The sequence below is a fragment of the Rattus norvegicus genome, chromosome 8 (assembly GCF_021556685.1).
Source record: "Rattus norvegicus strain SHRSP/BbbUtx chromosome 8, alternate assembly SHRSP_T2T, whole genome shotgun sequence".
NCBI classification, from domain to species: Eukaryota; Metazoa; Chordata; class Mammalia; order Rodentia; family Muridae; genus Rattus; species Rattus norvegicus.
Genome location: NC_141541.1, coordinates 88,856,524 through 88,870,916, shown reverse-complemented (window position 1 = coordinate 88,870,916; position 14,393 = coordinate 88,856,524). Strand labels below are relative to the sequence as shown.

At 43.6% G+C, this 14,393-nt stretch overlaps 1 protein-coding gene across 5 annotated transcripts in view; it reads right to left on the bottom strand.

Annotated features, from left to right (window-relative positions):
- Myo6 (myosin VI) overlaps window positions 1–14,393 on the bottom strand; it is a 152,178-nt gene that overhangs the window by 102,975 nt on the left and 34,810 nt on the right. For all 5 annotated transcript variants that reach the window (XR_015626656.1, XM_087562213.1, XM_087562214.1 and 2 more), the window contains 1 exon segment: window positions 935–1,076. Coding sequence is in view for 4 of the 5 variants with exons in the window: in XM_087562213.1 (XP_087418339.1) it covers window positions 935–1,051 (117 nt within the window). In the remaining variant the exon portion in view is untranslated.

Below are 14,393 nucleotides of genomic sequence, written 5' to 3'. Positions count from 1 at the left end.
AGACCCTGATTGTAAGCAAGTCACAACTCCTGGTCACCTCCCCCAACTTCCCCTTAGGAATCTTGACTAGTCTATGTCTAAGATTTTTTAAAAGGAAGTAAATAATATATGTATTGAATTAAAGCATATTTTATATTATTATCATAAAAATAACAATATGTGGGAGGTTTAAGACTCAAATATCTGGGGCTGGAGAGATGGCTCAGCTATTAAGAGCACTGACTGCTCTTTCAGAGGACACAGGCTCAAATCCTAGTACCAACATGGCAGCTCACAATCGTCCATAATTCAAAGATCTGACACCTTCACACAGATATACATGCAGTCAAAGCACTAACACATAGAATAAAATTAAAAAAAAACCACAAAGCACAAAAACAACAAAAAGATACTCCATCCCACAGTATATGTTTAAGTAAATAAGTAAATTCAAGTAAACAAGAGAAACAAAGAAAGAAAAAAGAAAAACAGGAAAAGGAGAGTTGAGGCTCCCTGGAAGAACTTGACATCACATGTTTACTTTGTAACACGTTGACTACAACATGGCTGGCCAGGTGATTCTAATAGTGTAGCATATGGGGTAAAAATGCTGCCACTGACTGTATTTTATCACCCAGCACAGAATACTAGGTGTCTGATTATCATTGGATCTTATTTCCTCATAGTACACACATCCCATTTAATCAAGGAAGTCAGCCCAAAGCTTCATAGACATTTGTTTCCTCCACTGTGGCAGGAATAGGTTTTCACTTTTATCTTTCTTGGGCAGAAAGAGAAAGAGAGAGGGAAGGAGGGAGGAAGGGAGGGAGGGAGGGAGAGAGAGAGAGGGAGGGAGGGAGGGAGGGAGAGAGAGAGAGAGAGAGAGAGAGAGAGAGAGAGAGAGAGAGAGGTGTTTGAAAGAAATCCCATTTTGAAATCCCTCCGAGAAACTTACCTTGCCTTTTTGGTTCAAAGGTTCAATTGTTAGGCTGTCAGGGCCAATATCCACAATATTGCCCATTTGAAATCCATCTGTGGGGTGGGGCGCCCAAACGGGCTTTCCATCTTCCATTTTGAAGGAGGTTACCCACTATCTCCTGTTCAAAAGAACAAATAAAGCAACATGAATAATGGTGGAAATGTTTTTAAAATGTATCTCCTTTACACATGCACATATAAATCTCAAGTCTTAAAAGCACCTCCTGCGGGTGACCTCTGCCTTCTCCCTCCCTACCTCTTGCCCCTCTGTCCAGCTTAGATAAGGAAGGCAGAGCTGCTCCACCCTCAGGTAAGTCCTGTGAGCTCCCTGCTGCAGCCTTGAGTGTACAAGAGGACAATGTGGGAATGGAAATCCTCCCGGCTTACACCTGTTCTCCTAAGGTAATTTAGAATACTACCTCAAGCAATCTGACTTGCTCAGTAGTCTTGCTGGAATAGATATTTATGGTGCACAGGTCGCAGTGTGTAAAGAGAACTCATTCTGGATCTAAAACGAGGGGTTGGAGGCTTGTTGTGAGTTCCCTGCGCCTGAAACAGCAGGCATGGACTCCCAGGGCTTATTCCCATGCAAATGCTCAGCATCTGTTTTCATTTTCTTATGTTGCTGCTGATTTGAAACTCACAGTGAAGTGAACAAATCTAAGTATGCAAGTTAATGAGCTGGGACAGATGAATGCACTGTCTAAGAAGCACCCTCCTCGGTTCACAGAGCATCTCAGTCCCCCTGCGGTTCCCACGCCTTCCTTTCCACTGTCCTCGGTGTTTTTCTGTTCTTCAACTTTATATAAATGAGATCATACAGTCTGCGTTCTTTGGTGTCTGGCTTCCTTCATTTAAAAAGCATTTTGTATCCAGCACAGTCAACCGTGCTGCTGTGTGTGGGTCTACTGAACCAAGCACTGTTTACCTGCTGTCTTGCATTTGAATGGTTTCCAGGTAGCGCCCACTGGGGATGTCCCATTTTTAACTGTTCCTAGGAGGCTTCCTTCACTCACAGCATCCTGAGATGTTAACATTTATAATTTTGTCTACTGAGTAACCCAAAGGGCACGAGCTATCCAAAATACTTTGTTTTAAGGAGTGTCTATAAGACTAATGCATGGTTCGATTTGCAAGCTAGTCAAACCTAGATGTTCTCCTTTCAGTGCCTCAGTGGGAACCTTATTCTTTCACTATTCACCAATATGCAAAGAGCAGGTAGTTATGTGCTTCTTGTGTGCCTGGGAGCTCCATCAAAGATCCCCATGTGAACTCTTAGATGTAGCCCCTGGAGTCACACAGAGACACGTAGTTCTTGAAAGCTGCTAAGGTGTTGGCATCTTGCAGGGTGCATGATGATTAATATTTCCTATGCGGGACTACAGATGGCTACCTTACCGACATAGGAAGGGCTATTACATTTGCTTCTAATATGTGACTGATATTCAATGTTCTCTCAGGGCCCCAGATCCCACGGAATTCTCAGGTGTTTACCAGCCTAGTGGAACCTAACCAAACTAACCCATACATCAGTGTTATCATTATTCTGCTCTGCATCCTGCCTTGTTCTTCCACAAATTAAAGGCAACAACATACAATCCAGATCACACCTGAAGTCATCCCCAACTCTTCTGGAACCTTCCAAATTCTTATCATCCTTAATTTTACCAATCCTGTGTCCCATAGGCATCATGGATCCACCCCACTCTTCTGCAGCTCCTCTGCTCCCTTAGTCCAAGCTAACACTGCTTTTACCAGGGCTTCCACAGTGCACATTTATACCTGCTTCTACCCTTGGCAACCCTCAGGTCAGGACTTATCCCGCTGAAGCACACATCTCATGTACCACTGTAATCCCATCAGGGCCCAGAGCATTGACTGCTTGCTCCTAAGGCCCAGCATGATATACACAACCTGACAGTCATTGGTGCATGAATGAACTGCTCACACCATCCAGGAGAGTAAACGGAGACGGAAGACTAGAAAGAGTTGAATTCTCTTAAAACCAAGGCCTGAAACTCTGACTGCTCTAAGCCAGTTACCTCCCTGATCTTGTCTTTACCCTTATCTCTGTGGTGGGATAGTATTCCTTGCCTTACAGAATTGCTGAGGGGATTAAATGACATAAAACTGAGATCACTGTTCTAATAGACGACAGTCACACCTCCCACCCTTCCCCACTGCCTCTCATTAAAACCACTAATAATTTGAAGGCAATGTTCTATACATAAAGACAAATGGCACAATGGACACCAGTGATCGTTCAGGAATAATTATCCTTTAAAAAAATTCAGAAAACAACAAAACACACAACAAAGGCAACCCCCCCATTCAAAAATAGAATGAAAATAGAATGAACTATTCAAATCACTTTCTCAATTTAAACCGAGCTGCGGCTTTGCAGTGAAGATGGAATAACAAGTTCAAGTTCATACTTAACCTCACTTCTTCACCACAGCCCTAAATCTACTCTAAGTGGTTCCCAGGGAAATCTTTCTGGGCTGCTGAGATGATTCAGTAATAACAGTGTTTGCTACCAAACCTGACGATCAGAGTTCATTCAATTCCCAGACCCCACATAATAGAAGAAGGTGAGACCTAAGTTTCTGAAAATTGTCCTCTGACCTAGGCAAACACAGACTAACACCCTCCTGCCAACCCTCACTCTTACTAAACATGTGTACATGTGCAGAGCACCTTAAGGCACTGTAAACCAGGCACAGAAGCTTCATCAGTACAACCCCAGCACTCACGGGCTGAGGCAGGACAATCACCATAAACTCAACTCCAGCCTGGGCCACATACCGAGATCCTTCTCAATAAAGTAAAAATAAACAAACAAAATGCTCTATAGAGCGAGCCATTAAAGTGCAGCATCAACCCCCAGTGCTACCTGAGGCTCTGCAGAAGGCTGGCTGCAGAGATACCGAGGGAAACAAGTCTGAGCTTTGCTGGGACTCATGGAAGTTTAGTCTCAACCTTCCCAAAGTCACTGCTGGCAGACACTACCCTTAACTGAAAACTACTACGTTTTTACTGCACATTTGACAACTGATGGTTTACTTATGTATGATGCATGCTGGGATCAAGCCCAGGACCACACACGAGGTGAATGTCCCAATACTGAGCTGCCCCAGTCTGAGTTGCATTTGATAACGCAGTACTCCCAGAGCCAGTAGGAGCAATCTACAGAAGCACTGAGCAGTCTTCAGGAGGCCCTCCTGACCTCCCCCAGGACGGCCTTCACCAGGTGTGGAAAGGTAAAAGTGGCATGGCCAGGAGGCGAACTTACTGGAGGTTAGGAGTGATAAACACAAACACATCCACATTCTTTTCCTCTGGACCAGTGAGGATGTCAACAGTGTCTGTGTGCCGTGTGCAGTGACCAGGTTCATTCTACAAAATTCGAGTCACTACCGTGCATGCCACCAGTACCTTCAAAGGATCCCTAAAAGTCGAGTTGTGAGGTCTGGCAATGCGGTGTGCTTTCCCAGCTAGACACTGCACATTATTCAAGTATTCTGAATAATACTTGAATACAAGTACAAGTACAGCTACAAGTATTCTCAAGTAGGGTTCAAAGAACCAGGTAACTAAAAAGGAAGAAAGAGGCATTAAACAGAACAAGCAGAAATGCCTAGGCCTGCTTACACTGTCATGTTTTTCTCTTTCTTCGAGCATCTACCATGTGTCACAGATAACTGGGCACTCAGAATAGAATAGTGAACAAAGAGAATGGTGGCCTTGGGGACTCGCTGTCTGACAGAATAACTAGTGGGAAAGAGGGAGAAGGGGGTGACCCCTATGTAGCAGACCGTGAGGGGGTGTGATGGGAAGACAGATGTGTCACATTTGCCACGTGAAGTGATTACTCCTTTATCTAGCAGCCCCTGGCATGCACCCTTGGCACACAGCGTCCCACTGGCAGCTTCTCTCACCTGTATCAGTGTACCCCAGGGCTATTAGCTTCCTGGTGCCCAGACGCCGCTGTGAGAAAACTGGGCACTGGCTAACAGGTAGCCACGGCTGGAGCCTGTTTCATGCACCTAACACTCTCTCCCATCAGGTATTTCTACCCCACAAGAGATTATTTGTACACCAAAACTTCTTAGCACTTTCCGGCAAGATTCCCCTTATTAAACTACCTCTGAAATGCCTGCCTAAAAAGTACTTCAGGTTATTCTTCCTCAGTTAGTTATGAAAAATATGGGTATTGTTTTATTATTCTCATATAGTATATGCATTAATTAAACGTTAACATTGACATTTACCATGACCACATTGGTTTTCTAAAAAATATACACTAATTTTAGACAGAAAAATACTACTAAATCCAAATAAGAACAAAGAAATAAGGAAAGACATCTCAAGATTAACAAATGATGCTGTCAAAAAATGACATCAATTGAATAAAGAATTTGAATTTATATTCATTTATTCAAATTTTTCATAAATATTTTCATAAATATTGAACACCTACTATGTGTGAGCCACTGTTGTATGTTTAGTTTATAATGGGAAAATATGGAGGTCAACTGTTTTTCAGTGTGAGACATAAAAAAGAGGTCTACAACACCCTTCTTGCAGGTCTGCTGACAGCAGTATGTGCTGGTCCTGGTGACCGACCACTGAGCGCCTGTAGCGTGTCACTTCATGTCTCAAGTTAAGCCCATGAGCCCTGCGTGCACAGCGCTAGTGACCAAAGCTAACTGACACTGCTATTAGAAAAATCCCTACAAATACCACACACACTGAATTGTTAAGATTGGTTATTTGCTTTTTCTTACGGATTTTCAAAGACAAGATCAGAAACCGTAATTTAGATATAAACTCCTGCAAGAATTGCTATCACAGAACAGGCTTGCCAGCAGATATGCAACGAAGTCCTCTCCTAACTCAGATATTGACTGACTTGGGTGTGAGTATGGGTATTCACACACACATCAGATAGAAACAGGAAGTAAAACAACTTTCTTCTTACAACTGGGATTCACCTAATTACAGAAAACCGAACATACACACCACAAACCCTTCACCATCCTAGACAATACATTAAGGTGTTCGGAACATTCTTTTAACTCTTTCATATAACACATCTTGTCGTACTTTTCAGTTCCCTCAGCTCCTATCAGACCCTCTCCACTTCCCTATCCACCCAAATTCATGCTCTTTTTCTTGCTCTCTTTCACTCTCACCCTCACTCATTGAAACACAAACAAATGCAAAAAAATGAAAATCAAAACAAACAAAAAACAGTATAACAAAAAAATATCGAAACAAAAAAGTATACACACGGCATAAATATATATGAGTGTGTGCGTGCGTGCGCGTGCACACGCGGGGAGGGGAGGGGAGGGGAGGGGGGAGGGGAGGGGAGGGGAGGGGAGGGGAGGGGAGGGGAGGGGAGGGGAGGGGAGAGGAGAGGGAGGTTTTGTGTTGGCCAACTACTCAGAACATGGGGCCTGTTTTGGAGTAGGGCTAATCTTCCCAGTGATACTCCACTGGAAAATGTATTTTCCCTTTCCTAGCAAATATCAATTGGGAATAGCTTCTTGGTTGGGGTGGGACTGTCCACTTCTCCTTTTCAGTGCTAGAATTCTGTCTGAGTTGAAGTGTGCAGGTCTTGTGGGTGCTACCACAGTCTCTGTTTAAATGTATATGCACATCAGTCCTCCTGTATCTGGAAGACACTATTTCCTTGGAGTCGTTCACCACCTCTGGCTCCTACAATGTTTCCGCCTCCCCTTCTGAATAGATCCCTGAGCCTTGAGGAGTCTGATGAGAATCTTCCATTTATGGCTGAGTGACCCAAAGTGTCTCATTCTCTGCACACTAGCCAACTTTGGGTCTCTCTGTTAATCGCATTCACCACAAGTTCCCCTGATGAGGGTTGTGTACTGATCGATGGGTATGGCAATATGTCACTTGGAGTCGTTGTATTGCTATGTTTCTTTAGCAGAATAACAGTACCAGGTTTTCCCCTCAGCCCCTGACCTCTCTACTCTCGGGTTCTTGATCAATTTAGCATGTCAGATACGGATCTCATCTCACAGACTGCATCTTACATCCAATCCAAAGGTGGTTAGTTACTCACATGTGTGCCACTACTGCACCAGTGGATATTGAGGCAGGTCACTGTCATAGGTCACAGGGTTTGTAACTGGGAGATAATGGACAATTACCATTTTCTTCTGGTAGCATGCAAAGAACCTTCTAGAACTGTGACTGCTTGTCAGTACAAGGAAATGGGATGTTTTATCTCACTAACTATTAAATCTTTGCCAGATGGTTATTCTCCCTCTTTATAAGAAATTGAGGTTTGAGGGTTTAAGTCATTTGTCCAAGCAGAGATAACTAAGAAAAATATGCAGAAAAGGCCACTGATTACTGAGTGACTGTCCTCATTTACTTTCTGTTGCTGTGATTAAACACTGACCAAAAGCAGCTGGTAGAGTTCACGGTTTATTTGACTTACACTGCCAGGTCACAAATCCATCATTGAGTGAATCCAAGCAGGAACTTAAGCAGGAACAGAGGCAGGAGCCATGGGAGAATGCTGCTTGTTGGCTGGTTAGTTCTCAGTCAGCATTCTTCTACAACCCAGAGCCACCTCTGCAGGGGTGGCACTGCCCACAGTGGTCTGAGTCCCTCCTACATCAGTTAGCAATTAAGAGAATGGCTCACAGGCTCCTAGCACTTCAGTGACTTGATATACCAAGGTGAGAGGTTTTGGGGGTATGGAGGGAGTGTCTGCATGAGGGGGTACTGGGAGGAAAGGGGGTGCTGATATTGGGATGTAAAGTGAATAAATAAATTTTTAAAAAGAAAATACCTCACAGACGTGCCCCTGGGCCACTGTGACTCAGTCAATTCTTCAACTGAGGGTCCCTCTGACAGCTGACAGAGACCCAAATCCCACTCCTCATCATTGCCCTCTATGGCTTCACTTCAGGGACTTTTCTGTCTCGGTCAGTGGTTAGTGTCACTACCTCGAAAAAGATATGTTTATGGAATACAACACTATTCCCTAGTTTAATGTCATAACAATTAAAAATACACAAGTGCTATATCGGGAACCATAAACTACCTGAGAAAGCACAGGAGGCTCTCCAATCCTCACAGGTTTCTCCTCACTCTGCCTACTCCACCTCTGGAGGATTCACGCTCGCTAAAGTCTGTCTGTTGTTGACTAACTGCACAGGTACGTTAACGAGAACACAGGCCTCCTCTTTCAGAGCAGAACCTGGTCCCAAATTCTGGAAGAAGTTCACATCCGCGAAGTGTTCGTCCAGAAACACCAACGCGACCAAACACAAGCCTCGGTTGCCTGCACAGAAGCTGATCGTGTGTGTCTTGTTTGGATGTTGTGGACAACAGCACTCACTGACCTAAGTGGGCAAGAGGGGATGTGTGTAGCCCACACTCCACAGGCCTTGTTTAGGGACAATGGGCAACTGAGGTAGCCCATCTGTCTGGAACCCAAACCCCTGAAAGTCCCCATAAAACATTCTCCCTCAGGCAAAGGGTAAGATCCCTGGAAGACAAGAGCCTGCTATCTTCAACAGCCAGCTTGCTGTCAATAAAGCTCTTTCTTTCCCTGTCAGTCTGCCTCAGGATTCACTGACTCCATCGGGTGGCAATGGTTACACTTGTTTTTCTCCTCTATTCTCACATCACACAAAAGACTCCAGTGACCTAAAAAAGGTGAAGAGACTTCACTCTACTAGCCAGCGAGGCTATCGATTCTGTAGCAGCGGACACCTGAGGGGTACCCACTAGTTCCACTTACTTCTGACCCTGCCTGCCTGCCTAGAGTCAGGCACAACACGGACACTTTAGATGCCATTTGTCCTAGATTGTTTAGACAGTGTTCCCAACATTCTGGCTGTAACCCAGAGTTCCCAAAAGCATCCTCATGTTCAATTATTTATTCAAGCAGCTGGGGTAACCCAGGGGAGCACATGATGGCTTACAAAATATATTAAAAGGGGCTAAGGGAGGGGAGCAGAGGGTAAAGTGCATGCTGTTCACAGATGAACTGAGTTTGGATTCCCTGTACCCATAGAAAAGCTTGCCGTGGAGGGGCACATGTGTAACCCAGCTCTGGGGTTAGGGGATGAGGGAAGCAGGCAGATCCCTGGAGCTCACCGGCCGGTCAGCCTTGCCAAATTGGAAACCTGTCCCAGGTTCGATGACAGAGTCTGTAACTAATTAATTAATATTAATTAAAAATAAAGGTGAATCATGTATAAAGGCATCTGGTGTTGACCTCTGACCACCACATAAATACACATGGACAAAGACACCTGAATACACACATATACCGTAGTGAGACAGAGTGACAACCATCACTGCAGCAGGACAGTCAATCAAAACAAGATCAGACTAAAGGATGTGACCGAAGGCTAACAGACTAGCTGGAGAAACAGGCCAGCTTGCTGCAGTATTCACTCTGGCCTCTTCTGCAACATCCCTCCTAGCAGGGCAGGATAACCTTGGGCGAGGATGGTCTTACCACTGAATGGCAGAGTAAGCCAGAGAAACTCTTCTTAGTCAGATCTAAGGCAAAAGAGACAGGGAAGATCAGAGTCTCTATTACCTGCCTTGGGGAAGAAAACTTCTAGCTCCTGTTGCCTACATAAAATCCAAACTACGAAAAGCATTAATATGCATGCAGCATGAATGTGTATCATATATATCTCATGTCACAGCATCACAAATATGTTCAGATACTGTACAAAACAAGTCCCCACTCTCTGCCTGTCTCACTATGGTATATGCGTGTATTCAGGTGTGCTTGTCCATGTGTATTTATGTGGTGATCAGAGGTCAACACCAGATGTCTTTATCATGCTTCACCTTTATTTTTAATATCTATCTTTTTAAACTATCTTTTCACATTTCTATTTAGAGGCCATTTGAATTATTTGTAACTCCATTATGTAACATATATTGAAGAAATTCCTATTAAGTCAGTCCTAAAAATGCAAATTTTTTATTTTAAAAATAGCTGGAGTCCTCAAGCTCTCATAACTCTTTATACTCATTAACATAGATGTAGGCTCATATATTCAACTTCTCTTTTATTACTAAAGCCAAATCATTCTAAGAGGTCATTCTAAGATCCTGTCTCTTCATTCACTCCACTTATCCTACCCCCTCCCAGTCTCAAAAGGAAACCCCAGTCAACACTAGTCAATCTTAAGAAATCTCACTCTCTCCCTTTTCCTTCCCCCTTTTTCTTCCTCCTCTCTTCTCGCCCAGCATCACATGGTCAATTTTCCCCTGATACTATGGGGCTATTCCATAACCTTCTATGCCACAGCCCCTATTTTCTCACTGCTCAACTTCTTGTGAACCCATTCCTGTTCAGGGTACATTTCAATGCGTCACAACAACCAGTGACCATTGCTAAATCACATGGTCAAGTTTCAACCTTCACCTTCATGAATAGGAGACATTATCTGACAAACTGAATACTCTGTTCCTTGAAGCAAGTTATCCCTTACTTGACTCTTATTGATTTTACTCTACTTCAACTCCTACTGGTCTTCTTTGGCCAAATCGTCCCTTACCTGTTCCTCTGTTCCTGGTTTTCCTGACCTGGGCAAGTCAGAAATCATCAGGATTGAATTCTTGGGACTTTTTCTCCATCCACTCTCATTTTCTTGCTTTAAACATCCCATCCACTCTTAAAATGTTGAACCTTCTGGCCAATAATGGCAATCTAATAATGGGGCTGGAGAGAAAGCTCAGCAGTTAAGAGCATTTGCTGCTCTTGCAGAAGACACAGGTCCCATTTGCAGCGCCTAAACTCTGACTTCAGGGACTCCAGTGCTCCTCTCTGACCTCGGAGTACTAATGCTTACATTCAGTACACACACATAAACTCATGTATGCACATACATGAATAAAATAAAAATCCTTTTTAACACATGTTACTAATTCCCAAGTCTCTAGCCAAAAAAGGCTCCTTTCCTATGAAGTTCACTACACAGACTGCTCTACATCACTACGAGACAACAGCCATCTCTAACTCAGCCTACTAAACCCTGACCTCCCAGAACAGCCGTCTTTAACTCAGCCTACTAAACCCTGACCTCCTAGAACAGCCGTCTCTAACTCAGCCCACTACTCCCTGACCTCCTAGAACTGCCATCTCTAACTCAGTCTACTAAACCCTGACCTCCTAGAACAGCCGTCTCTTACTCAGCCCACTACTCCCTGACCTCCTAGAACAGCCATCTTTAACTCAGCCTACTAAACCCTGACCTCCTAGAACAGCCGTCTCTAACTCAGCCTACTAAACCCTGACCTCCTAGAACAGCCGTCTTTAACTCAGCCTACCCTACACCACGACTTCTATCTTCCTTTGAATCTGTTTTCCTCCCAGTCCTCCTCTTATAAAATGACAGTTTCAGCCTCGGGGGCTGCACACGCCAGAAATGCTGCAGGCCACCTCGACCTCCCCTGCACAGTCTACATCCAGTCTTTGAGAAACCCTCGTTGCCTCTGTCTTCCAATCTGACCCAGAACCTGACTGTAGACCCAGAATCTCTGTGGCCAATACCTACCAGGGCCTAGAGCACAGAGCCTCAAGATTAGAAAAATGGTTCTCAGTGGTTTGACTCTTTCCTCCCTTTCCAATTCACAGTCAGCTCTGAGGACATCTGTTGACTTGACTCCTTCATCGCCTGAGTGATGTCACATTTTGGTTTCACAGCATCCATAGTGTTGCTCACATAAAAGCCTAACTCTGCAGCGGCTGACAAACCTCTCACATGTGATCCCACAGTTTCCAGCCCCTGACGTGCACTGCTTCTACTCTGGCTGCCTGTCACCCATGATGCTCTTTGCTGCTCCCCAGGCACGCAACAGGGCATCCATTCCAGAGCTCTGCCATGGGAAGCCATCTTATGTCGCATGCGCCAACATAGCTCGCTCCCTTATCTTCTCCAGGTCTTTGCAAAGGATTATAACGCTTCAGCAGAGACCCACAGGCGTAAGCTGATGCCAGTGAGCATCCTCAAAACAGTGAAGACTTGCAGTTGCAGCAGAGGCATTTGCTGCCAAGCCTGATAGTCTAAGTTCAATCCCTGAGACCCTCGCTGTAGGAGACAACACCCCCCGAAAGCTATCTCTGACTTCCAAACGTGCACTGTGGTGCATGTGCACCTCCCTGTCCCCTCACACAAATAATAAATAAATGTAATTAAATATTTAAGAAAGAAAGGAAGCTGTGATGATAAGATCAAAGCAGTTACTAAGGAAGAAAGGAAAATCCTGCCCTGTTTTCAGCAGGCTCCTTGAAACCTCCAGAAGGGGAGGGTGACCCACACTAGCCGCCCTCTGCAATATATCCCCAACAGGGAAAGAAACAATAAACTTCATCTCCTGTCCATTTTGCCTTCTTGGGCCTTTCCTAAGTTTCAGAGGTACACAGATGTAAAGTTTCTACTTTGTTTCTACTGATGGCACTCAATGTAATTCTATAGTGTGTGTTCAGGATGATTGCCTTTGTGTACCTATTATTATGTTGATTTGTTTATCTCTAAAACAGCCTGGGGCAAAACTCAATCCACCCTCAGAATTTCTAAAAATAATAGGGCAGCAAATTCTGAGGCTATTTACCTCACTTTTAAAATTTGCAAGCTAATTACTATTCTTTTTTTTTTTTTTTTTTTGGTTCTTTTTTTTCCGGAGCTGGGGACTGAACCCAGGGCCTTGCGCTTCCTAGGTAAGCGCTCTACCACTGAGCTAAATCCCCAGCCCGCTAATTACTATTCTTGGCATGCTTAATTTACATGTGTCTTGTGTGTATGGATGTAAATATCTACAGGGTGAATTTTAACCTGGTGGTGGCATTAGGTATAGAAGCTATTGCCTTTCTACCCATGATCTCAGCTGCACCCACGTGCATACGCACCCCTGCTGCCTCTTCCAACAGGTTTTCAAGGTCTTTATCTTAGCCAGATCTAACTAAGATGCAGACCTCTAAAATATAACTGTAAAAAAAATGGGGCAACAGAAACAAGAAGTGGTCATTGTAGAGTCATGTTCTTGCTTCCTGATTGACACACATAGAAAATATATCACATAGTAGGTGCTAATACATTTCACTCAACGAGAAATATAATTGAGATTCAGGTTTCTTTTACAGTACATGTCAGACAATAACTCATCTGTGTCTTTTCTGTATGATTAGCTGATTTTAACTGTCAACTTGACACATCCCAGAATCACCTGGAATGTGTCATGAAGAAATTAATGAGGAAATTCCTACACCATTTTAGCCTGTGGGCTTGTCCGTAGGAGATCATCTTGATTGGGAATTTTAGTGGAAAGACCCAGTAGGAATGTGGGTGACACCATGGGCTGTGTGTGCTCTGAACTGCAGAAGAGTGAAAACCCAGGTGAGAGGCAAGTGACCAAGTGTTTATTCTCTTTTGACCATGGGTTCAGTGTGGTACTTCAAGTTCCTGCCTTGACTTTTCCGAAATATGGACTATAATCTGGAATTGGGAGCCAAGTAAATCCTTTCTTCCCAAAGTTGCTTTTGGTGTCTTATCGCAGTCACAAAAATGAAACTAGGGTGTGATTGTGTACCTGTTTTTATAACTAAAGCAAAGGAGATAAACATAAAATTATGGCAGGACACCAGGCTTTCAGCCTACCTCTGAAGGCCTACCTTGTTTGAAGAACAAGTAGAATTACCATGATAGTTACGGATATGTTTTGCTTGTGTTTCAGATACAGTTTCTTTATAGGTGTTATAGATACAAAATATATTGATTTTTGGAAAGGTTAAAAGAGACAAGAAAATGCTTTTCAGGTAATAAATTTAGATGATAAATTATCTTTATCCAAGGGTAAGAGATTGTTCCAAAGTAGAAGTAGGAGGAAGTGAAGACAAAATCAGAAAGTGTAAGTATATCGCAGTTCTAAGGCATAATAAGGTCGATAATAGATAAAACCTCTTAAAAGATGGTGCATGTGAATGTGAGTACTAGGGAGGTGAGTGTGTGTATGCATGTATGTGCACACATGTGTATGGTTAAGTATATTGTAATTGAAAGTTATTTTTTAAAATCCTATGGTTAGATACTGCTAGATAATTACTCAGTATGCTCCAGACATTAGGGGGACAGTACAAAAGAAAGAAGTGGAATCCCAGAAAAATTCAAGTTAACTTTACCGTTTCCAAAAACAGAGATAAAATACAGACCCAAAAGCCAAGGGGAAAAGTGATTAGAATGAATGAATGAATGAATGAATGAATGAATGAATGAATGCCAACTGACAGCCTTAGCCCTGAGAGATAACACTTGACCTGCTACTGAGAGAAACCAGGGAGACAGCCTGGGAGGATTCTAAAGAGGTGATGCCAACCAGAGCTGCGGGGAATCGGGGCACTTTGCAAGAACTGCTCTCAATGG